The sequence below is a fragment of the Choristoneura fumiferana genome, chromosome Z (genome assembly GCF_025370935.1).
Source record: "Choristoneura fumiferana chromosome Z, NRCan_CFum_1, whole genome shotgun sequence".
Taxonomy (NCBI): Eukaryota; Metazoa; Arthropoda; class Insecta; order Lepidoptera; family Tortricidae; genus Choristoneura; species Choristoneura fumiferana.
Window position 1 is genome coordinate 38,236,935 of NC_133472.1, and position 25,903 is coordinate 38,262,837.

At 36.7% G+C, this 25,903-nt stretch overlaps 1 protein-coding gene across 4 annotated transcripts in view; it reads right to left on the minus strand.

The window, feature by feature from the left end:
- Positions 1-5,850: 5,850 nt before the first annotated feature.
- LOC141436379 (WD repeat-containing protein 47) overlaps positions 5,851-25,903 on the minus strand; it is a 111,220-nt gene continuing 91,167 nt past the window's right edge. For all 4 annotated transcript variants that reach the window (XM_074099329.1, XM_074099337.1, XM_074099344.1 and 1 more), the window contains 4 exons: positions 19,678-19,821; positions 14,743-14,898; positions 12,593-12,812; positions 5,851-7,550 (listed from right to left, as the gene is read on the minus strand). In XM_074099329.1, the coding sequence (XP_073955430.1) occupies positions 7,405-7,550; positions 12,593-12,812; positions 14,743-14,898; positions 19,678-19,821 (666 nt within the window). In that variant the 3' untranslated portion in view covers positions 5,851-7,404. The remainder of the gene's footprint in view (positions 7,551-12,592; positions 12,813-14,742; positions 14,899-19,677; positions 19,822-25,903) is intronic.

The following is a 25,903-nucleotide window of genomic DNA, read 5'->3' on the forward strand; positions in this document are numbered from 1 at the left end:
TCTTCTGCGATGACGAAGGCTCTGAAAGAAAAAGAAAAACACACGTTGCAGCTGCTGGCAGAGACAGCGCTGGCCCTGGGGTAGAGCAAGAGCAGTCACTCTAGCCGCCAGATGGCAAGGGACGCCATTTTCCAGTTTCCATTGAAAAATAAAAATTTGATGGCACCTTTTGAGAGGCGCGGAAGCGGTGTAGACAATCTCCTGCCTTGATCAAGGGCTAGAGCCGGCGCTGGGACACGCTTTTCATAAAATCTTGTCAATCTGAATTCACCACACAAGTAAGTAGTTATATTGTTTTTGACAGTATTAGACCGCGGACTAGACGCCAGAAGGCAGCGGGGCGAGCAGCGGAGCGGGTAGCATGTTCTTTGTTCCTTACGCGGTCGAAACGATCGCCGCTCAGGGGTTAACTGGCAATACACGCAATGAACAGAGAAAACGGACACTGTGCCACTGCCCGCCTGATTTCCAGTTCGCGGGCTTAGGCCTGTGTGATTGATTTCAAAGTGGAAAAATGCAAACGTGAAACGGAAAACAGGTACAGGTTGTGTTAAATAAGTTTCTTTTTTTTAATTGCATTTTTTTGTTTGCTCTACGGGTAACTGGCATTTAATTTAGAAAGTACAGGTTGATTAATTCGAGTTAACACTTGACAGATGGGCGTGCCTTCATTCATTTTTCAACTTTGACGTCATACAAATAAAGCCATTTTTAGTATACCGCTACCCACGTTTACAGATTATGTAAAAACGATTTTATTTGTATGACATGAAAGTTTAAAATTGACTGAAGGCACGACCATCTGTCAAGTGTTAACTCCAAGTCATCGTACTGTATGTAGTTTGGAAGGTTGTTGTAAAACTTCAGCTTCGCCAACATCAGGTCAAAATATGCTTTAGGCGAGTAATGTCTATATTGAAAAATGACGAGGTATAAAAATGTAGATATCTTATATAATGTCGAAAAATAACAAAGACTAGAATTATTTTGGTCGATGTATAAAAATGTCGACATATAACAATGACCATCAGATTTTTGTCGATGTATAAGAATGGCGACACATAACAATGACCATAGGCAGGTCTGGTTAGGTACAACGACGAGCGAAGCGGAGTGTTAGGTAGAACTGCGACCCTCAGTGCGCGAGCCGAGCGAACGAAGCGAGCGTGCCGCGGTAGCGGCCGGCGAAGTGCCAGAACCGAACATTTTTTGCTAATACTTGTATGATGATGTTGAGTACATTTAAGTAGGTATACGTATGCATTAATATACTTTGACTTTTTTATGTTTAAAAATCGGCATTATTATACCTCCTCGTCTTAATTCCTTTTCGACATTATTATTCCTCGTCATTTTTTTATGTCGTGGTTATTATACTCGACATTTTTATACTTCGACTTTTTTATGTTTGGAAAATCGTCATTATTACCTCGTCATGTTTCAATATAGACATTAGTCGCCTAACTCCAAAATATATCGTCGATGATACTGCCGCAAACTAACAATGGCATTTTTTAAGGGGAGCGTTAATTTAAAATTTCATTAATATTGTAAATATGTTTAAAAGATATATATACCTCGTTAGACTTTCTTGCGGGATTCTTCTCAACGGAGGTTTTTCCGAACCGGTGATAGATTTTTTTTTACATTCATAAGTGCTTGATATAGCCTAAATTGAATAAAGATATTTTGACTTTGACTTATGTAAAAAGAAAAAAATAATAGAAGCTTTTTTGCGGAGTGTAATTCTGTTAACTGTCATTCAAATTATATATTATTATATATTACATATTTCCAAAAATTTGTGTGAATTTAGTCACCAGAAGTGGCAAAGGTTCAACATGCTAAATTTGACCTCCACTAACATTACTTTTATTTTAATTACGCAAATCGAGCACTAAAATTAGAATACAAAAGGTATATGAAATAAATCAAACAACAATTCTATAAATAATGTGATTATATTCTTAAATAATTACCGGATACATTTTGTTAACGAATTTCAGTTTGACAATGTTTTCGTAATGTCTGACGTAAACATATTCTCGCACAGTTGGGTGAGAGTTAATTTTTAAATACTAAAGCGTGAATTATCATTATGTTAATATTAAAACTTTATCAATACACCATTTTTCATACATAAAATATATAATTATAAACGCAATAACATCGTTTGCATTGTGTGACTTGGCACAAACGTAATAATTTGATAAAACATTGATTTATTTATAATCCATGTATATTAAGCCAAACACTACTTAATATAAGTACTTGTTTGACGACAATTTATTTAAAAAAAAACACGCGAAATAATAATGCAATACGTGCACTTTAATTATTAGATTTGTGCAAAGTCTTTGACAATTAGATTGCAAGATACATTCTCATTAATAATTTAAGTAACATTAAAATCTTTAAGATCGTCATTAATACATTTTATTAATATTTAATTACTAACGCCACTGGTACCCCTACACCTGTAGGTACTGAAACTGGTCGTCCGCCATAAATAAATTGTTGGCTTTAAGATAAGACTACAGAGGAAGCTCAAGCCTTTCGAAACGTGTATAGAAAAACGTGACATCACTGTGTTCAAGCTACGCCAGATAACACACTATGTATTATACGCAGACGTCTAGAATACAAATCCAATAAGCAAGCTCAGGATCAAAGATGGATCAATGACAAAATGTAAATTACGAATGAAATTTCATTACAATACCATTATTAGTATTACAATACTAATCAGGTTTAAGCTGATTTAAAGTTTTTGCTTGAGTGCATTGAGTTTTATAGTCTGCTCTGTTGATGAAAATATACAGCGTGTATTTTTGATACAACCTCGAACTTTAAGGGTAGTTAGTGAAGGCTCTACTAATCACACTTTATTAAGTTTTAGTAAAAAATTTAGACTTATTATTTTCTTTATAAAATAAATTAGCACGCAATGTATCACTACGTGATACTACTTTGTTTTTATTCAAAACGTAACGTTGTTGACGTGACAGCTGTCATAGAATGCTTCTCTCTCGTATCCAATTATTGTACGTATTAGGTACATTGCTGCTCGAAAAAATTACAAAAATGTATTACGCTCTGGTAGTTAATTGTAAATTGACAATTTGTTTTAATATCGTTTCACAGCATTTAAATCTACGTCTGGTTACAGTTTGAATCCCAGCCTATATATGTCCCACTGCTGGGCACAGGCGTCCTTTCAGAACAAGAGGGCTTGGGCCATAGTTCCCACGCGGGCCCAGTGCGGATTGGGAACTTCACACGCAAAATTAAATTGCTTTGCAGGTTTGTGCAGGTTTCCTCACGATGTTTTCCTTCACCGCAAAGCTCGTGGTAAATATCAATGTAATTCCGCACATGAATTTCGAAAAACTCAGAGGTGCGAGCCGGGGTTTGAACCCACGACCCTCTGCTTGAGAGGCGATAGGTCAAACCACTAGGCCACTTCTATCAACAATACATGCTGTATAAATCATAATATATAATATAAATCATTTTACAAGAAATTAATTTACCATAGCGGTTGAAAGACCTCCGCGAGCCATAAAACGCCGATCTATTTTCACATTAAAATTATGCCTCAAGAAAGCAGAGCAAAGTTTTTCAGTTGATTCGATTGGCTCACAGTCTTACACCGGTTTTTTTTTTTAATAATAGACAGAGCAAACGAGCAAGTGTCTCACCTGATGTCAAGCGATCACGAGCGCTCATTAGAACCAACGACCCCAAGAGCGACGAAGAAGAGGGACCGATCCGTTGGCGTCCTTCAAAAGAACGACTTGAACTTTTGTTTTCATGAAAGCCCCCCGATGACAAATATTATGAAGTTAGGAACACCGCTGACGGGGGTTGTGTCCACAATACATTTGAATAATGCTATGTTTATCAATGAAATTAACAAAATGAAATATGACATAATAACGTCCACACGTACTGCATACGATATGTTGAATCTAACTCGTTAAATTCCCAGAGGACGTAAAGCGCGGCTCCTCGGAATGAAAACTAGACCTTAGTTCAGGGTGATTACGGTGCAGAATTGATAAATACCAGAACAGTAATAAAGTACATGAGGGATTGAATTTTTATTAGTACCGAAGCTAATAAAATGAACTGGAAAAAATCTTTGATTAAATTCCGTTATAAGACTTGACTCTGGATTCACATCGATGCGTATTGCATGAAATATAATGCTATGGAAAAAAAACTTTTTTCTGAGATTCAATACGAGTATACTTACAAATAGGCGCTGCGAATAAACCGCATCAAATTTCACTCTAGAAATTAAGAATATGGATTTAGCTTTATTTCATAAATTCTATTATTTTGTGACAGTATTATCACTATACAAGTTTGTTCAGTACATACTTTTAAAAATATTTTTTTTTGTGTTTAAAGCTTTTTTTCTATAACGTGTATGAAATGTAATAAAGCTACAAGCATTTTACAGCACATCACAACAAATCACATTTCAACTTAAAAAAGCAAGTAAGTAAGTATAGATAAGAAGACGCTATAAAATAGTAGTACAGTCAAGTTCAAAAGTAGCTGTACGCCTTAGTATTTATCGCAGTCACTAATTTGAGACATTTCAAATAGTCCCTGTACCGTTGATATGACATAGTACAAGGGGTTAAGGGTTCAGCTACGTCAACTTGACCGTACTGAGCTACAAACTACCCTAGTCTACGCAGCTTCGAACATAAGGGTCAAGATTATAATTCAAAACAAATAAAATATTGTCATAAAATCAAACCTTTTTTATACATCATCACCTATATTACAACGATAATAAAAATAAACAAGGTGTTTTAAACAAAATAAATTTCCCTTATTTAAAAAGTTACCGATAATGATTGTGCTTTTTATTTCTTTATATTTTTACACTTTTATGTCTTCTAGAGTGCCATATATCGTCACTACTTTGAAAAAATCTCGTATCTCAAATCAATACGTCAATAAAATTGAACCTTGACTCACACTGACTTGGTTATAAAGTGCACTCAGAAAAGTTATCCATTTTGAGATACGAGTTTTTTTTAAAGTTGTGACGATATCTGTTCATAAAAAAAATGTTTTTATTTTCAAATACAGATTGCTTTTGTTGAAATATATATAAAAATATTAAAAGTGTGTAAATTGATGTACAGTCACCAGAATTAATATCTGCCACAGCGGAGCATGCAAAAATATCTGACACGTCCTTCTGGCCCTAGAAATAGAGTCGTATCAGATATTTATGCACACTTGTTGTGTCAGATATTGGTTCTGGTGACTGTACCAAGTGTACCGCGTCAAAGGCTTGATTTAATATTGAATAATACTCGTATTTTCAATGAAAATTCTTTACAGGATTTAAACCGTTGCTCAAAATTAAATCTTCGCTTAATCGGAGTTACTTAGATAAGTACTTATAATAATACAGCACCTTTTATAATACAGTAACAAGTAAAAGATTTACACTTTGTTTAATTCATCTTCAAATTTTGCTATTTATAAGTTATAATTATAACACAATCGTGATGTGAATGGATAAGATTGCAGATCTCTCAAAACTTGCAAAAGCGGGATCGTTAAAATACTTAAAGCTTCAGGGAAGGTTCGTGCAGCTGAATTCATTAAAAGACATACTATTTTATTATATATAATAAGAGCTTTTTTAGGCCCGCAGTTACAGCTGCTCCTGGTAATAAATAGCTTAAAAATATAATGAAACTAGTTTAATATTCGGTTATTAAGCTATGCAATTATTGTTTTACGTACAACAAAAACTTAAATTACACTTTGTCCAATTGTAAAATCATTTTTTTTGTTTCATATTTTGCATATATATAATCATTTAAAAAAATGTGGACAAGCACCAACCGCCTTACTCAGAGAAATCAATCAATAAAAAAAATCGTCATTACTTTGAAAAAAGCTGGTATCTCAAAATCGATGTACTTTCCAAGTGAACTTTTAAGGGTCAATTTTGTTTTGGTCAGTTTTGACTAGAGATAAGAGATTTTTTCAAACTAGTGACGAAATATCGTATATACATTTGTCTAGTCCAAGCTAAGTAAAGAAAGCTTGTACTGATAAACAGACATAAACGAGTAAGTACTTAAATACATGCGGTAACATCCATGACACGAGTACAAACATTCATATTCATCATAAGTGCCTGCCCCTGCCGGGACTTCGAACCCGAAACCCGACGCTTTATAATCTGGGCACAAATAATTGCTATCCGTTCGTCATTTATTAAAAAATAACGCTGATAGTACCTAACTCGTTCCATTTTATGTTTGCAAGTAATAAGTAATAAAGTAATGAACATTTAAATATTAATTAACGTCTATAAGCACGGCGGTGAGGTAATAAAGTGCAGTAGCACCGAATTTATATTATTTAATTTTATTAACTTTTCTAAGACCCACACTTGAGTTTCAAGATCGAACAAGGTTGACAATGCAAATAACATATTCATTTACTTTTTGTTAACTAAATATTTAGATCTTGAATTCCAGATGAGTGTTAACAGCGTCTGCACCAAGTTAAAGATTATTAACAATAACATAACATAATTGCAGAAAAAATAATCAAATTCATGTAATATACGGAACCGTTTTAATAATAATGATTACAGTCTACCGATGTGTAACGTAATTAACTTGGACATCACATAAACACTAATTACAATGTGTCTTAATTATCTAGACTACATAATGCTCATGCGCCCGATACCTAAAACTTTACTTAAATGTTATCAACGGTGATCTAGAAACGATTTATCAATAAAACTAAACTGTTAAGATAACTTATTGAATATCTGATATTGAGGTCAGATAATTTGCATTGTTATGGACAGATAGTATAAAAAGTTGTGCTTCAGCGTTGATCTTATACTAGCTTCGAGGCGGTTAGCGTATTTAACTACTACTTTATCGTTCAGTGCTTCTTGCTCTTACTGGACTAGTAAGACAAGAACGCATATAGCGATAAAACAAGTCGTGGCAACTCGAGTCGAGCCCCCGACTAGACACAAGTCCATCGTTCAAACATCGATCACTGTCCGCGAAATTGAATTGCCTCGTAACACCCGTCGTAAACGTCGCTCTATAAAACTTTAAACATTATTTATTTACAGATATCCTTATATTATAGGTACAGGACGTTCCGCAGATTTCGTAAGAAAAACAAATACGGTACAACATGCAACAAATTACTTGCCATTACAGAAATATTTCAGATTTGCAATAACAAAGCTTCATATTTTATGTCCATTATTTTGTAACATTGCGATAGACGACAAAAGTAAGCCCTGTACTACTTCTTAGGCAGCGATAGCAATGCCAGCCGTACAAAAAGACTCATTAACGTAATACGTATTACCTGTAGGCTAGACTAGACGGGCGGTATGGTCCAGAGCACGGCAGTCTTGTCGGCGGATGTGGACAGGAAGGAGAAGTCGTCCGGATGCCACCGGGCGGATATAACTTTATCCGGATGTCGCGCCACCGGCACGCTGGGCAGCGCACACGTCAAGTCACCTGGAAGAGCGGTACTGGATTAGTTATAATTTATAGATACAAATACTAGCCTCGGTATATTTACATATAAATACTAGGCAGGCACAGACGGCGGCTTCAAACGTTAAACAGTTGAATTTATATTCCAGCATTTCGCAAAAAAAACACGTAGGCATTCCTAAAAGTTACATCGCGGATTTATTTAACTTTTCATAAAAAAACACCCGTTCCAAATTACATGCATGTATCTAATACTAGTCGGAATTTTTGAGATTTTCCATGTTGTTTATTTGTATGACACCAGCCTAGGAACCAATAAAAATAAGCAATAATTATACAATCGGGAAGGTTCTGTTTTAAACTATTTCAAATGTTTCTATTGCGAAAATTCTCAAATTGCTGTTAAAAAAATGTTCGCAATTTGCGACAGGGGAACTAAGTATCGTCGAAAACCTATAATAGCGACGTTTAAACTCGCACTACTTTGGTGAGGCGGAGATTTTTTTAAACCAAGATTTGAGACTTGCGTGGAGGTACTAACACTAAGAACTGTCCAGCGACATATGGCTCATCAATCACAAGGGCTTAGTCCATCCTCGTTTATATCAAAAACCAATCCAGAACAAACACAGAACCAGCTCGCCTAATTTCATTTCATTCGGCATTTCTCGTCAACGTTTTGGTATATTGGTATTAGCAAACATTGGTCGATGTGCCCTTGTTTGCCATAGCTGATTGCAGAAACGCGTGGTGTTTCGAGTCTAATTATTGTAGGACGATCATAACTAGCGATAGGGGGATAGGTGTTAGGGGGGAGGGGAATGGAATTCGCACAGGGATTTCATATTGATACGCTCTCGATGAGGTCGCGGATTGATATATAGCAATAATTATACGCGATGCAACTATATAGTAGCTGAGAGCTGCCGCATTAATTTTGTAGAGATATTACTGGCTGCGATTAGAAAGGAATTGATATAGATCTGTTATCTAATTTTATAATACAAGTTTCTTTTCTGACTGTACTTTTTGTTGACTGTACTTGTATTGTCATCGAACCTACATATGTATACCAAATTTCAAGTAAATGTAACCATTGAACGTGGATCAAAATGAACTTGCAAAATTTGACCCAAGCAAAAAAACACAACATTGTTGTTAAAAGAAGGAAAGTTAAATAAAAGTTTGTAAAAAAAGCATCAGACTGTTTGACTGACAGAAAACACACAGCCTGCGTCGCTTTAGACACCAATTCAGAATTTGGCAGGCATATGGTTCTGAGGTTCACAGAGGTGCATCAAGCAAAGATTTTTTATTACTCTTTGATATTTAAATTATTTATTTGACCCTAGGACCAAAGCCTTGGGGATGGGGATAAGCTGTATTGAAAGAATTTCAGTTCCATTTATAGTCTCCTCTTAGTTAGTTTTATAATAGCTTAGTATGTACTTTATAACGCACAGACTATCTATACTAATATTATAAAGAGGAAAGATTTGGATTTTTGGATGTTTGTTACGAATTAACTCAAAAACTACTGGACCGATTTTAAAAATTCTTTAACTATTAGAATGCTAAATTATTCAAAAGTGCCATAGGCTATATTTATTACCAGAAAAAATAGGGTTCCGTACTAAAACTACAATAATGTAACTCAAAGTGTACAAAAAGTTGCCATAAAATATCTTTCATCGCATGCGCTGTAAAAACTATTGATGATAAAATAAAATTTTAGTTTTATCCAAAAATGTGGAAATGGCAGAAGTATTTAATGGGTTGTCTATTAAAAATAAAAATAAAAACGTACTAGGCCATTCACGAAATATCCTCCAGGTATTAGGAAGTTTGCTCTAACGCTTCATTTTTATTCACCCTCAGCATATAAATATGTTCGAAAAATGTTTAATACCTGTTTACCACACCCTCACACATTATACGAGTGAAGATGCGGAACCTGGATTTTGCTCCGAAACCTTAAATAGGCTCGAAGAGAAAACAAAATCCAGCGATAAAATTGTCATGTGTGCTTTGTGCATGATGAAATGTCTATAAAAAGACAAAAAAATTGGACTGGCAAACGCTATGAGGGCCTTGTAGACATGGGGTTAGATAGTGATGACAGCCGCAGGGCTTAGAGTCATGAATTTTAACATGATTGTTTTTAATGTAACGTCAACCACAATTTAATTTTCGGGAAATCCCACGGGAATTTTTAAAAATCCAGAAATTTCATTTCAGCTGCTCGATCTAATGATTTACGTGTGCGAAGCCACGGGTAAACACTAGTTCGGAATATTTCAAAACATGGTTGCATTAGTTCGTGGTTGACCAATTATTCCATTATATTTGTTGATGTTCAAAGCCTCTACTTTTTGATTTCATCAATCAACTTCCGAAATATAAAAAAAAACATATATGCAGCGTAATTAAATAATTAATGTTTTTTTTGTGTAGGTACTTTCATATCTCTAGGAACTTTCGAATTCAAAATACTTCCAATACAAGCGACTTGCATCAAGTGGAAATAGAAATAACAAGTGCTTCAATTAAGTCAGTCGAGTCATCACTAACATAGCCTCCTGAAGCCCACCATATAAATATTTTGAAAAAAAAAATTACAAAGCAATTAGAATCTTATTGTTTCGAGAATAAAGTCAATCTGCCGTCAAACAATAGAAAAACAAAAGAATTTTTACTTTGTAACATTGTCATAGATTCCTAATTCCCTTGAACTTATTGTGTACATTCTATTGCACATTGGGCCGCACGAGGATAGAGTACTTACGTAACAAGAGCTTACTCTATCGATCGGTTAATTTATCTTTCAATTTCGATATAATATTCTAAACAAATTAAATTATCTCTATCGGGTCGCGCGTCCTGGGAGACTGGCTGGTCGATAACTCATTAATACGGGCATGTGGCGAGACTATAATGTATCACACTAATCTTACTAATATACAGAGTGGCTTTAGATCGGTCAGTATGGGAAAGTCTGGAACTATAAGACATACGAAGATCTGTTCTTTCTTAGGAACTATGTCATCTATTTAAATAACAAGAAAAGCTGCAATCATAAATCGAACCCGGGCGCTTTGAAAAATAAAACTTATATTATTAAATAATTGGAAAACAATGCATTTTATCCATTGAAAAGCTATTCATCGATACAACATTAATATTTCAGTATGTTAGAAAACTACTTTATTACTTTGTCTTCAAAGCTGGCGTCCCCAATAGCGAGGCGTATGTGATAGGTGGTGTCAAAAACACAGCGGTCTTATTATCTGGACCCACATCAGTTGCACGTAGCCGTAAGACATCATTGTGAACACTAACCGCAGCAGGCTTGTTTTTAACGCTAGCGATCTGGCCCCTGTACCTCAAAAATTACTAGTGCTACAAATTGTCAATTTTTAAATTTCTCACAACAAAAGAGACAATTATTTAGAATTGTAGCACTTGTAACGTTTGTGATACAGGTGCCTATCGAAGTCCGCCTTGCGACTCCATTTAAGGGCACGCGTCGTTAATTAATGGTCTTAATGGTCGATTAAGCGACCGGTCCGAATGTGTACGTTCAATTGATAGTGTGACGATAGTGTTTACAGCTCATTGCACTACGGGGACAAGGCTAAGAAAGAACATTATCCTACTAATGCCTACTATAACAGTTTCGATTCACTATTATATTTCGTCAATACTTTGAAAAAACAAGTCAATACGTCAACATAATTGACCATTGAAATAATGTTCATAAAGTTCACCTTAAAAATTATCAATCAATATCGATTATATTTCTGAGTGAACTTTATTACCTCAACAGGTTTGGTACGAGTTTTCATTTTTAAGTACTGACTATTTTGTTTTAAATTTATTAACTTTAATGAGCTCCTGGTATGCGGTCGTACCGGGAGGTGGCCAGTCTAACAAAATATATCTAATACGAATGCAAACGATTGTAAGTATGTGCGTGCGCACATGATGCTTGTTACTCCTTCGCGGTAACAAAAATGATAATGTATAAAGTCTTGATGGCCCCAAAGAAAGATCAGCGCCGACTGCAAGGGCGGCCTCATGCTGCATTAATTTTGCAGTCACATGCATTTTCTTTCTCCATGTTCTCGTAATCACGAGTAAATGTTTTCTTTCTCTCCTAATATACAGGCTGAACCTACTTTTTATCCCACTACTCCTACGGAAACAATGTAAAATTCCAAACTATTAATCGCTAAATGAAGACCACAATGTAAGTTTTGGTAATACCCATGGGAATTATAAACAAATCCCGGAATTTCAATTCGATTCAGAACTAATGGTAAACGAACCCCGCGGATAAAAGCTAGGCAGTAGAATATAAATTCGCGGACGTCCCTTTGGCATACCTCTATTTGGTTTATTGTGTGAACCAACAACTTTCTTTTAGAAACGTAAGGCGTTATTTTTTTTATAATTAAACAGTTATGTATTGATACAAAATAAAGCTATTTCTATTCCTGCAAATAAGGATATCCTGCTTCCCATAATATGCATAGGGCGCCGGTCGTACGTTCGGTTCTGCAGAGCTACTACGAAGCTCGTAACTCGAAGTTCGTGTCGTGCGGTCCCTCTCGCTCTCAACCATCCATCTCGTTGGTGGCGTTCTACGCTGCGCTTGACGATCCGCGGTCTCCGTTCGAGTACTTTTCCGCCCCAACGGTCATCTGTTCTCCATGCTATATGACCTGTTCATTGCCAATTCAACGAGCTAATTTGCTTGCGTATGCCGATGAGCCTCGGTCTTCTACGTATCTCCTAATTTCTGATCCGATCCCGTTGTGAAAACCTGAGCATAGCCCTTTCCATAGCTCGTTGAGAAACTCTGAGCCTATTTATAAGGGCCTACGCTAGCTGGCGCGGGTGCACAGAGCAGGCGCGGATACAGGTAAAATCCATAAGGCTTATACTATTTTTCAATAGGCGTTCAAGGGCTCCGTGCAAACCGCGTCAGGCCTATAGTGAAGCACATCTTCTTAGGTACATCATAACAGCCTAAATTGACTGATGTTTCTGTGGTTTCTCACCTTGCAAGTCCGTAAGCACGACCCGTCCATCGTAGCCGGCGGTGAGTAGATAGTACGCTCCCGGCGAGAACCTCACGCTCCGCACGTCGCCCGAGTGCGGCGTGAAGCGTTGGAGCGCGCGCGAGCCCCGCACGTCGTGCAATGCACACGAACCGTCGTCGTGCCCGCAGACCAGCAGGCGACCGCTCGGGTCAACCGCTAACGACGCCACCGCTGATCCCTGTACGACAAAAACAAAGGTTTCAGAATTACTTATAAAGGATTTTACGGCTTATCCCGTTTGTCAGCCCTAAAACAGCCACTCTAAGGTGGATACTTGGAAACGCGTGTCCGTCTATCCACCTTGACGGTGGAACCTCCTGTCTAAAGGGTGGATAGACGGACATGCATTAGGGTGGCTAATTATAAGGTGGATAAATGGAATAAGTCAATTTTACGTCAGCTGTAATCTTCTAGAGCGTAAATCACACAGGACGGCAGCAGGTCGGGGCAAGTCGGGTCGGGAGTGCGGCGGGCCTATTTAGGTACGTGGCTGTAGGTATATGAACAAAACCATACTGACGGCGGGCGCGGTACGGGTCCTGCGCGGGCGCCACGGTGTGATGTCGATCGTATACAGCTACGTAAATAGGCTCGACGCACTCCCGACCCGACCCGCACCCACCCGCTGCCGCCCTATGTGTGGGTTGCGCTTTACATGGTTTAGAATCCTTTTATCGCTTATCAATCATGTGATTTCCTGGAATAACTATCTTATAAGTATATAGGATAGGGGTATAGGTTTGTAGTAACAAACTATCTCCGAACTTTGTTAAATTGGTTCAGCATGTTAAGCGTGAAGAGGTAATTGACCGACAAACATATTTACATTTAAATACAACATTTAAATAAAAATGTATATAAAAAAATTACTTACGTATTTGTAATTTTAGGAAGTATGAATTGTTGGATAGATCATTTATTTTAATTTTTGTTTGTTAATAGGAGAAGCCAGGTGGTGCAATTGGGCGAATTATCGATTTGATATCGATACGAAACCCTTCCCCCGTGAGTGTAAAGATTATCCCAGGAAGAGAACCATAAAAACAAGTAGTATTTTCTGCATTTTATCAAGAGACTGTCAATATAGGAATCCGTCACACTATAACTTTCCAAAATAGATAGAGGACTTTTTAACAACTTTTCTTTCAGTCAGTTAAAATCTTCGCTGTTCTAACAAGCGGCTGGATCCATAAATGAAAAATGTCACACTAGTACAAAACTTTCTAACTTTAATGTTATTGTCTGTGCTCTCGGGAAATGATAAGTTTTAAAACTTCGTCGCACGGGGAGTAGTTGCGAACTGTATTTGATTTGTATTGACAAAAAAGACTCGAAAGTCAGTAATATGATTTCATAGCAATTTTTCGCGTCTACACAATGAATTTGAATTATAACCTTGTTAACAAACTACAACTTTGTAGTTTCTTTCCCTAGCGATACCTTTATGTCTTTTAACACAAAATGTGTTAAGAGTAGACTTACACAATAAAAAAAATATTGTTCACGGTTAATGAGGGTTTCTTGACAGGCAAAATATCGCTAGATGGCGTTAGTATCGAGAAATCCGTTTGACGTTACAGTATTGTGCCATTGGCTCATTTTGGTATTTAACCAACCACAACCGTGACACAAATGTGAAATTGGCAAATTGACCTCACAATACTACTCTGCCTCAGAAACTCATTATGGTAATTCATTAACTCTAACAAACAAATTCTCCAGCCGTATTATCTAACGCGCGAGCGCTCGCGTCCGTATGCACCATCTCTTTCTACCCTTACCCTACATGCACCGTGTCACAGAAAGAAATGGTGAGAGCGATTAGTCCTTCCGAGTGCATTAGACAATAAGGTCTTTGGAGTGAAAATCGCGAAAGCGGAGACTTAACCCTTTTCAACCATAAAAAAATATAATATAATAAGCTGTATAGCGCTTGTATTAATACTGGCTCTGAATTGTAATCATATTACATGGTTCTACTTGTTGTGCTTGCTGACTTATTAAGGAACTGACGTACACACGTCGTATGCTTGTATTTACTATTTTACCTTTAATACACATATATTATTTCTTACTAACAGTTCTACATAATTTCATTTGCTAGGTACCTTTGTGGCATTGCCAACCGGCGGCGAAATGACATTGACGCAGCCGCCCGTGCGCAAGTCCCAGAAACGGACAGACTTGTCCTGGCTGCCTGACACGAACATCGCTCCGCCCCAGTTGTACAGTGACAACACATGCCCGGAGTGACCGCTTAGTGCCTGTCAACAAAAACATAATTAAATCACTCCAATACTACTCCTGAAGCAAGCAGCACCTTTTTAAAAGCGTCGTCGACTCACTTTTGTATCTATATAAACGCGATACGCACGCGAATCGTATGGCTGTTTTATGGAAAGAAAAATGCGCTTCGCGGTGTGCATGGCTTTAAATATCAAACATCCAAGACTCGAGAATATATCTGCCCCAATCAGGGACGAACCCGGAACCTTAATTCAAGCCTTGTAATCTGGTTCTCTTACCACTAAGCTATATATCAGGTCGCGACCGGTCGTCAAAATACTTATAACAGGCTTCGTTTTTTTGACGTGTAGCATGCATTACTTTCGCACTTGCGAATTTTAACTATAAGTACCCTTAAAGTGACAAAAGGTTTTCAATGTCGAAGTCTTGACATTGACATAAGATTGATTTTTAATGGATGTATGTACAGTCAAGGGCAAAGATATCGACACGGCCAAAATTACAAAAATATGTATACTCGACTTTATGCACTTGACATTAATGTATGTATGATGAATGTATGTGTAAATGACAGATGTTCTAAGTCTATTCATAAATGACAATAGATTGCTGCCGCTAACTACAGAAGGACTAACACAGGTTTTGTCGCGGGCATAAAGCAAATTTCCCTTTTTAATTGGTATACGTGTGAGAGAGGGTATCCACTATTAACTCTGAAGTATGAGTGCAGGTTTATTAAACGCGCGTTACAAGAAGCAATAGGTCTTGAATATGTATGAGTACCAGTACACACGTGTGAATAACGTCTACGTATTTAATAGACGGTTGCTATCTTCCATCCAAATCTATCTAGATTCATCCAGATGTCTTTACTATTTTCCATAAATATACAAGTTACGAAAGTCTGTGTTTAGTTTTGTGAAAAGTTCCGACCTTATAGTGTAACGCACGCGTATCGAAATTGTATTCGTCATAGATATATTTCCACCCAATATCTTTTAAATACGTATACTTACACAAAGCACACGTTAGCTTAGGTTATAATTTATGCAAAAAGATCGTACATAATATAAAATGAAAATAGTTCTTTTTGGGTGGGATTTTAGGAACATTCACAAATTCGCGAATCGCTAACGGAGATTTTTGCAAAATAGTCGCAGCACCTGACGGTTGTTTTACATACGAGTAAGTATGGCGCTGGCACCCGAAGCGATCAAATATAGTGTGGTGAAATAATGTATTTGTCAAATGATGCGCTACTTCAAACGGTTTTTGGTGCAACATTAGTGAGGGCTCATCAGATAATCTCACCGTCTGAATCGCGGTAACTTATCCGTGTAACAATTACACGACACTCATTAGAAACTTCGGAGCCACAATATCATAACCAAATGTGGAAAGTTCAGAGTTGGAGCATATTCCTGAGCAATAACCGGAGCGTCGATTTTAGAAATTTCGCGGGTGTGTAATGAGAACGTTAGGGTACCTATATATTTTTGGCTCAACCCTAAAGTACGCCCGACGCAGAGTTTATTACATAAAGTTTTTTTTTTTGGGTCTTGCAACTTTCGTGAGCTTGTAAAAAGCTTTTGCGGTTAGAAATTTCAACTTTGTTTTTGGTACACAAATCTTCCGTTAAAGCAGAAAAATAATTATTTTAAGTGGAGTTAGGTACCTGGTGGTCATTCACGATGACGCGTGCCGTGGTTCTTATTACAATGCTATTAATGTCAAATTTTGACAAAATCACGCGTCTTCGAGGATGGCACTAGGTATATCTACTTACTACAATTCAAGAATTCTACAACATCTACCTATATAAGTATAATAAAACTGAATCGCTATTTCTCTTCTTCACGCTGTAACTTGGGAACGGCTTTATCGATTACATCCATCCTTTTTTTTAAGTTTTGTAATACTCCATATAAGGTTCCTACAGAAAATTAGCAAGAACACTTAACGATTATATAAACTTTTCCAATGTAACCTTACGCGCTAAATTACAACCGCTTGGATTAGAAACACGAAATTTGGCGCGGGTTTTTCTATGCAACGCTAATGTAATTACCGGGATTTCCCAAGGGAGTTTTTGGGCATCCCAGAATTTCGGACGAAATTTGGTGACAGAATATGAATCATGCCTTATTGTTTTTATTCTGATGTGGGAATCGTCATAAAATATGTCAAAACTGGCCAACTACACAGTCAAATATTTCCCTGACAGAAACTCGGTTCTCAAAACTTGTCCTTTACCACCCGAATCTACAGCGTAGCGGTACAATTCTATAATGAGGTTACTTTTCAGTAATCTGTTTAACTTATTCTAGTATGAACGACGACTTCTGTCGAAATATCCGGCCTATCAAATAGAAGCTAGCCGTTATCCCTTCGTTCAATAATTAGGCTATTCTTGTAATGACGCCGTTTGAAACAAATTGCTCAATAGAGCTTTATTTGCCCGATGGGCCCGTAATACCTAGCGACCTCCACCACGGCGGTTCAGAAACGTAAGATTTTATTGCCTATTCCTCACATAACATATCAGTTGCATAAAAGTGATAATAGCACAGGCTTTTGCATTCCTGTTTCGATTGCATAAATATCTGCTGAACGGAGGCTTCAATCGAAGGATGACTTCACGTGAAGAATGTAGTCATTAAGCTAACCCGGCTCGTAACTTTACCAAAACAAGGTGGAAAAAATACTTTCAATTCGATTTTCGATATTTCGAAACCCTGGTAGTCTAGCCTAGCGGCTTGACCTAAGCCCTCTCAGGCAGAGAGTCGTGGGTTCGAGTTTAGGTGCGCACATCTGAGTTTTTATGGATTGACGTTTGAAATTCGCCATGAGCTTTAAGGTAAGGAAAAGATCGTGCACGCACCTGCGAAGATGTGAGTGAAGTTCCCAATGCAAACAGGCTCTCATTCTGAGATGCGGCCTGTGCCCTGTAGTTCTACGTATACGTATAGACCCGTATTGTCGTACTTGTGGTAGACGAAAAGAAGATCCATGGTAACATCGACTGGGAGTAGGGTAAATATCTACATTTTTTTTCGCCATTAGCATTATGTCAAGTATAAATATTATAATTACTAAAAGAGATGCTGCTCAGGATATTTTTTTTATGAAACTAAAAACAATAAGGTTACCCGATGCGAAAGCAACTATGAGGCTAAAGTAACTAATTGAAGTTTCTCTCAATGTAATGGTTTCTGTAAAAGGATCCACATGTTGGAGACTTGGAGCGTAGTAAAATCATTGCTTTATAAATGTACGGTCTGGTCTAAGTGTAGTGTATTGACGTATTGCGCGCTCAGCACATTTTACTTTGATTGCGTAAATTAGTTCATTACACGTCAGTTCACGTTTAACATTCATGCATGTAATGTGTGCTCGCTTTACTATCAATAAAAGTTATTATTCGGGATTATCAGTGAGTTCTTATTACAAAGTGACTCTACAGTTAAGCAACTAACAGTTCTACCTGGTGTATGAGCGATAGCAGCCCGTACAATAAAATATAACACATAATATGGCGATCCTAGATCGCTTACTGTTGTACCGCCAGAGCAAATTTTATCAGCCGCCATTTTGAAGCAACGCTTTGCAGTGTCGTGTGTTTATTTTTGTGTTATAAAAAATATTACAACCTGTTTTCTGGAAAAACACAAGTTCGCCCTAAAGAAAATATGAAACGTAAGTGCTTTTGGTAGGTATATTTATTTGAACTGTAGGTCATCCAATTTATATTTTATTGATATAGTTACATTAACCCCAACTTTTCGGGTACATAGTCTGTTTGAAATATGCCATTCGCTAGTGATGGCTCGTGTCAATATTTCGATACATTAATTTCACATATTTGATTACTATTTATGTTTATATTTATTGGTGCGAAGTTACATAGACTTTATAACAAAGGAAAAATTAAGTAGTTTAAACAAAAAAAAGCCCAAAATTAATAATAAAAAAAACATTAATTAGATTATTTGAAACAGCAAACAATTTAAATTGCAATAAAAACTCAAGCTGCGTAGCTAAATGATTTCAATATCAGGTCAAAGAATGGCAAGGAATTTTAAAAAAATATATATTTTAACTCTCAAAGATTTGTCGATAAAGAGTATACCAACACTAGCCACTATGGAAGATAGTTATACCCCATAAAAATTAAATAAAGAATTTGCGGGAGACTGAGCCGTATTCTCAGCAACTAGATACCATTTTCGGATAGGTGTTACGTGAATGTACGTGTAATCTTATACCCGAACGTATAGTGCCCTTCAGTTGTGTTGATTCATCATCATTGTGTTAATCATTACCATTCCAATGATGTTTAAGGGCTCTTACACATAAATATGATACGACGCGGCATCGTTTCACAATGCGACGTCGCGTCTTGGAAATCTACTAACGATTGCACTTTGATTTTCACGACACGACGAGATATCGTATCGTGTTTATCCTCCTGGGGTTCAAAGTGATAATACTAGTACATATTGTTAGCAATAGAATTTATATCTTTTGAAAAAGGAATAGTGTCATTTTCTCTGTATCATTCAAATTAACAAAAAACTAAATTCAACTTTATCTATGAGACATTAAGATTTAAATTTCGATGTAATTTTTGTTGTATGGTGGGTCGCAGGAGGTGGGTAAGAGCCTTAAACGAGCAGTCCAAACGCTCGAATATTCAACAACAAACACGAGTAAAAATTAGTAAGTTCATCGTTCTATTCATTTATAATTCGCCCCGCCATATGTCACCCGGTTCACGGTGCCTTTCAGCCACTCACCTGGAATGTCTTTCCGGTTGCGCAGTCGGTGACGTAGATTTTGCAGTCGCCGGCGCCGCCACTCACGAGCAGGCTGGTCTTGTTGGACGTGTCCTCGATGAAACAGACGTCACGCACCGTACCGTCGTGCATCGACAGCTCCACCTGGTTAAGTAAAACATGGCGCATTAGCCAACTCGGCAAAACTTGGCTGAATATACAAGTAAACGAGTGAATACGACCGTTTTGGGCAGACCAGCCGTAGCCGGTCTCGAAAGATAAATATAAAAAATGTTAACGTTCGTATTTTCTGCTTTCTATTAATCTGTCATCTCCTAGGATAACAGGATCAAAGGAATTTCGGCACAAATTTGTGCCTCTGGGAGAGGACAGGTTAATGCACACACGTTATCTTTCACAGATTTTACTAAATTACAGATCTCACCAGTGTAATATATTCTTTTCTAAATACAATCGCTGCAACAACCCATTTCTTCGAGCGGCGTTACGTTAAACAGTAAGCTAGGGAAATGAACATATGACTCTTTAGCCAGGCACCTCGTGCTTTCATTTACCTACGGTCAGATTTCTATTTCTCTTGCTATCGGTTTGGCTCTATTTTGGCTTTCCTTGGCTTCAGCGAATTCACTGAGAGGACTAGAGGGTATCTTATGGTTCGATCATGCCAGCACTTATTTCGAAGGCAGGTTCGATGCACCCCGTTTTTTTTATAACCATGAAAATGCTGTTGGTGTTTTCACCGTTACAGCTTCACCCTGATTTCGGAGGGCGTGCTCGGCAAGCCGGCACAGCCGCTTCCGATGCACCCCGTGCACGCGGTAAAGCTTAATATAATATGGTTTAAATTCTCTGCATCTTTTTTGTGAAACAACAATTAACAGATGGACATTATCAACATGAGAACAGATCATGCCATCATGAGAGGCCGTATTGTTTATTATCGTATCTCTGGGGAAGAAAAGTCCTCGAGTGGCGACCACGAACCGGAAGACGAAGCGTTGGAAGGCCTCCCACCAGGTGGACTGACGATATCGTGAGAATTGCGGGAAACCGGTGGATGCAAGTGGCGACTTGTCGTTCATTGTGGCGTTTTAAGGGGGAGGCCTTTGTTCAGCAGTGGACGTCTTCCGGCTGATGATGATGATGATGATTGTCTAGCGCACTAAATCGCTTTCATCACTTGTTTCTGTCAAACGGTCTATACCGTTCTCCTGTGATAAGGGTAAGTAGAAGGAGACGGTAACTGCGACCACACGATAAAGCAATATAGCCTCTAGTTTAAGTATAATCTTTTATTTTTTATACCTATAAAACAGTACCGTGACTGACTGACTGATTGACTGACTGACAGACAACGCACAGCCTAAACTACTGGCGCTAGAGACTTGAAATTTGGCATACATGTACCTCGAGTGTTGTAGAGGTGCACTAAGGAAGGATTTTTCGAAATTCTCAAGGGATAGGGAAATATCTAAACTTTTTTCGTTTCTTTGTTTGTAGTCGAATCTCTGAAACTATTGAGCCGATTTTAAAAAATCTTTTACCGTTAGTAAGCTACACTATCCTTGATTGACATAGGTTACTTTTTATCCGGGATAATGCAAAATTCCTTGGGGATAGAAATAAATAAATTTAATTTCGGAGCTGATTTAAAAATTCTTACATATTATATGACTATCCCCAAATGATAAAGGCTACTTTTTCTTCGGGAAATTACAATATTCCTACGGGACAGAAAAAACTGAATTCAACTTCGGGCCTGATTTGAAAAATTCTTTCACCAATAGAAAGCTACACTATTCCTCATTAGTATAGACTACTCTTCTTCGGGAAAATGCAAAATTTCCGCGGGATAGAAATAAGTGAATTCAACTTCGGGTCTGATTTTAAGTTCTTTCACCAAATATACAGTATTCCTGATTGACATAGGATACTTTTTTCTGGGAAAATGAAAAATTCCCGGGGGATACAAATAAGTAAATCCAACTTTGGCACTGCTTTAAAAAATCTTTCATATGATATAATATGACTATCCTCAATTGATATAGGCCACTTTTTTTTTCGGAAAATCCAAAATTCCCATGGGAAAGAAAAAACTGAATTTAACTATAGAGCTGATTTTAAAATTTCTTCCACTAATATAAAGCTACACTATTGCTGATTGATATAGATTACTCTTCTTTGGGAAAATACAAAATTCCCGCAGGATAGAAGTAAGACAATTCAAATTCGGAGCTGATTTTAAAAAATCTTTCACTAATAGTAATCTGCAATATCTCTGATTGACATAGGCTGCTGCTTTTCTATGGAAGAGTGCAAAATTCCCGTAGGATCGAAATAAGTAAATTCATCATTGGGGTTGATTAAATAAAGATATTTTACCAATTGGGAGCTACAATATCCCTGATTGGCATACGCTACTTTTCTCCGGGATAACGTCAAATTCCCGAGGGATAGCAAAAAGTGAATTCAACTTCAGGGGATTTTAAACATTCTTTTACCAACAACTAGTTACATTATCACCGATTGATGTAGGCTTCTTTTTCCTAGGGAAAATGCAAAATTCCCGCGGGATGTAAATTCAACTTCGGGGCTGATTTTAAAAATAATTTCAACAATAGAAAGTTGGATTATCCCTAATTTAGATATTCCCGGGTATATGTTTTCCTAAAACAAGGAAAAACAAAAAAAAATGTTTAGTTAAATATGTTATTTTCAGTAAACTGCAGAAGTTTCTATATCAACAATAATAGTAAAATAGGTATAATAGGTAGGCAGAATAGATATCCTAAAAAAAAAAATACTACCCAAAATTACTATTCCACGCGGACGAAGTCGCGGGCAAAAGCTAGTTTGAAAATAAAATAGATAAACGTAAATTTCGCAGGATGAAACGACCGCGTTGAATTTCAGAGGATCCCGACCTAATACCAGATCAAAACAATACCTGAAGTTATGCTATATCGTCCCGACAGATTTTAGGCTTGAACCTTATCCGGTGAAAGTCACCTAAGCTTCTTTTTTTATCTATGAATATTTTATGGCCGTCGGATTTAATGTGGTAAATATTATAGATTTATCTTTGAAACTGGCTCTACTAGGGTTGGAAAGAATGAAAACATTTACTTATTCTTGACAGTACGAAAAATAAAAATATAATGTTTTCCCTTTGGGGTCATCAGATTTAAGTACCTACTCAAAGTTTCACGTCATTTGTAACACATTGTCTCCATTTTGGCATAGGCTGTGAACAAGTTCAAGTAGCGCAAAAATAAATAACAGTTTGCAAGCCATTTTAGGCAAGCATTTCTCGATATCTACCAACACAAACGTAATCCTAATCCTTCCGTGAAAAACATTGATTATAAATTGATTACACCGGAAATCTTACGATAATCCGACGAGTCTATCTACCTTACATTACACTTGTATAAACTTTTAAACCCTATTACCGAGTGTTAGAACTCGCAGACGAATAAGCTTTCAACAACAGAAACTAAGTTGATTATTAATTAAATAACAAAGTTGGTGCGGCAATGAATTAAATTTGTGAACACCTCTGCCGCGCCGGCGGGCTCGATCGGGCAAATCGATTTAAAAATGTACGAGTAAACGAATTCGGGCCAAGATTAGTCGTAAATTATGTATGAACCTCAAGTTACCCATAAGTTCCCGAATAATCCTGAAGGAATACGGCTTATGAAAATATTGCTTTAGGTATTAACATCATGAATAGGTACTATGCCTAGATAAACGGACGAGCTCTTCAGACAATCATTTTTATGCCACGAAAGTAAGTAAGTAACCTAACCAGGTGAGTAAAAATTAGTTATATTTATAGATACAGGCAGGTTAACACATATTACAGGCTGTTCCACGGCTATGCCACATGGAGGTAAAGTATATTAGATAAATATTGGAGATAGACAATTTTACTGAAAGAAGACTTCATTTTGATTTAAAAATCAATTTAAACTGCATTCAAAGTTTTTTGAAACCCCTGTCTAAGGCGGGATTCTAACCTACCTTTCCTGAAATTATAAAAGTCAAATAACATGGTCTTACCTTTATTTGAGACGCTACGTTATTAGGAAAATAAAATCCTTATGTTATGATTGAGCCTTTTAATCAGTACTTACGCAAAATTGTAGGTTTTCTTTTTACTATATGGCGGGTTAAATTCCTGGTTCAGACAGGAGATTATTCAAATTTCATTGAATGCAGTTTAAATTGTTTTAAAAATAAAAATGAAGCCTTCTTTCAGTATAATTGTCTATCTCCAATATTTAAGATACTTTCCATCCATGTGGCATAGACATTGAACAACCTGTTTGTCACACATTCATTAGTCAATTCAAGAGGTATAGTTGGTTATAATATTTTGAGTGGCTACTCTACGAAAATCGAAGTTCGTATCGTACCGTCCCTCTCACTCTCATATTAAATAATATTAGCGTCAGCATTGCAGGACGGCAAGATATGAATTTCGAACGGTGCACTTCGTAGTATAGGGCCTGAGGGCCTACTCCGAAGTTCGAAAATCGAAGTTCGTATCATAATATCCCTCTCGCTCTCGCATTAAATAATATATGATCACTATAACAAAATTAAGAGCGTTTATACCTGCTAAGCTGGCAACGTTGCATTTTGTTAGTTTTTCTCGGTTATTCCATAAAAATTTAATGAAAATTAAAAATGTGGTCTGATATAACTCTTCTTAATAATATAAGTTAATGTGTCTACTCTAATAATCATGCGTGATAGACTTTTATATTTTTTAAAAACGAAAAAATGTTTATTGACGGTTTTTAAAGAAAATAAAAGTCTTATCACGAATAATTATTGGAGTTAGCCCTTGTTCGGTCTTTCGAACTGGGAACTACCTGGTGGCAATTTAACCCTTAATAAGGTAGATGCGATTTAGCAACCACATGGATTGATTTGGAAATTATTGTTTCAGTAATAAGTTACAATATTCATTGTAATTATTGAAAATACTACTAGCTTTAAAAATATAATATTTGCCAGGTGTGTATTCGATAGCTGCTTATGATTCTGTGGTAGTATGATCCAATAAAGAAAAAAAAAGCAATAAAGATTTTGAATTTGAATTTGAATTTAAATGGGGGCTTATTAAGGGTTAATATACTCAGCGGCACAAAATTACCTATTTCTGCATACATTTGAGGGCTAGACTTTTTGCCGCTCAGTATAGATATGTCACTCAATCCATTCAAATTGACATTTCGTTACATTAAATCTCATTTGAAATCCTTCACCTCTCTGTGCCTATATAATCTTATCTTTAATATCATCCTACTGCACATTGACAAGAAACAGATTCAGTCCTGAAGATACTCTTTAATTTTATACTCTGAAAAATGATAATCTATGAAAAGACCACGTATTTTCCAGTAAAAATATCATGACAACATTACGGGGAAATGTGGTTTTATCGACTTTATCACGATGTTCTATTTGGATAAGATACTAGTGGCATTTTACGTCTCAATAAAATAGTTTTATTCACTATAATGTACTAAAATGACGACACACTCGATAGCGGAGCTCGGGTATTAGGATATAATTGCTTTATTTCATACTTTAATGATAATGATAACAAATTGTTACATACTATAAGCAAACAAAATATATTTTAGGTTTCTTTGACATTGCTTAACTATTATGACGACTATAACTTGCTGTTTCTCGGTAGACACTAAGATACTGAGATCTTTACGATCGCATATGTACTATACCCCTAATATACTTATACCACAGTATATATATAAGCTAAAGCAGTATGGAAGCTAGGCATATTTTTTTAGATAAATACCTACGCTTCAATGGAGCGTTAGGGTTGTCCACTTATTTATTTTTTAATTGAAAAAAAAAAGGTTTGTTTAGTTTGTGCAGTATACCGGACGGTCGAATAACTAAGAATAACTATTCTGCAAGTTCCGTATTATCAATTATATTTTTCACCATTGAAACCACTTTCATATCACTTAAGAATGAAATGTTAGGTACATTTTTGTAAAGTACAAAACCGACGGTATAAAACGCCCATTTTGAAATATCGTGCCACCGTCCCGGACATCAATCGCTTTGGACAGCTCTAGGTTAATTGTGTTTTAGTTTATAGGCGCCCAGTCAAAAGGATCCAATTGATCGTGCCGTTGTTGATCGCCGCCAATCAAAAGATAATTAATTTGTGTCAGAGCGC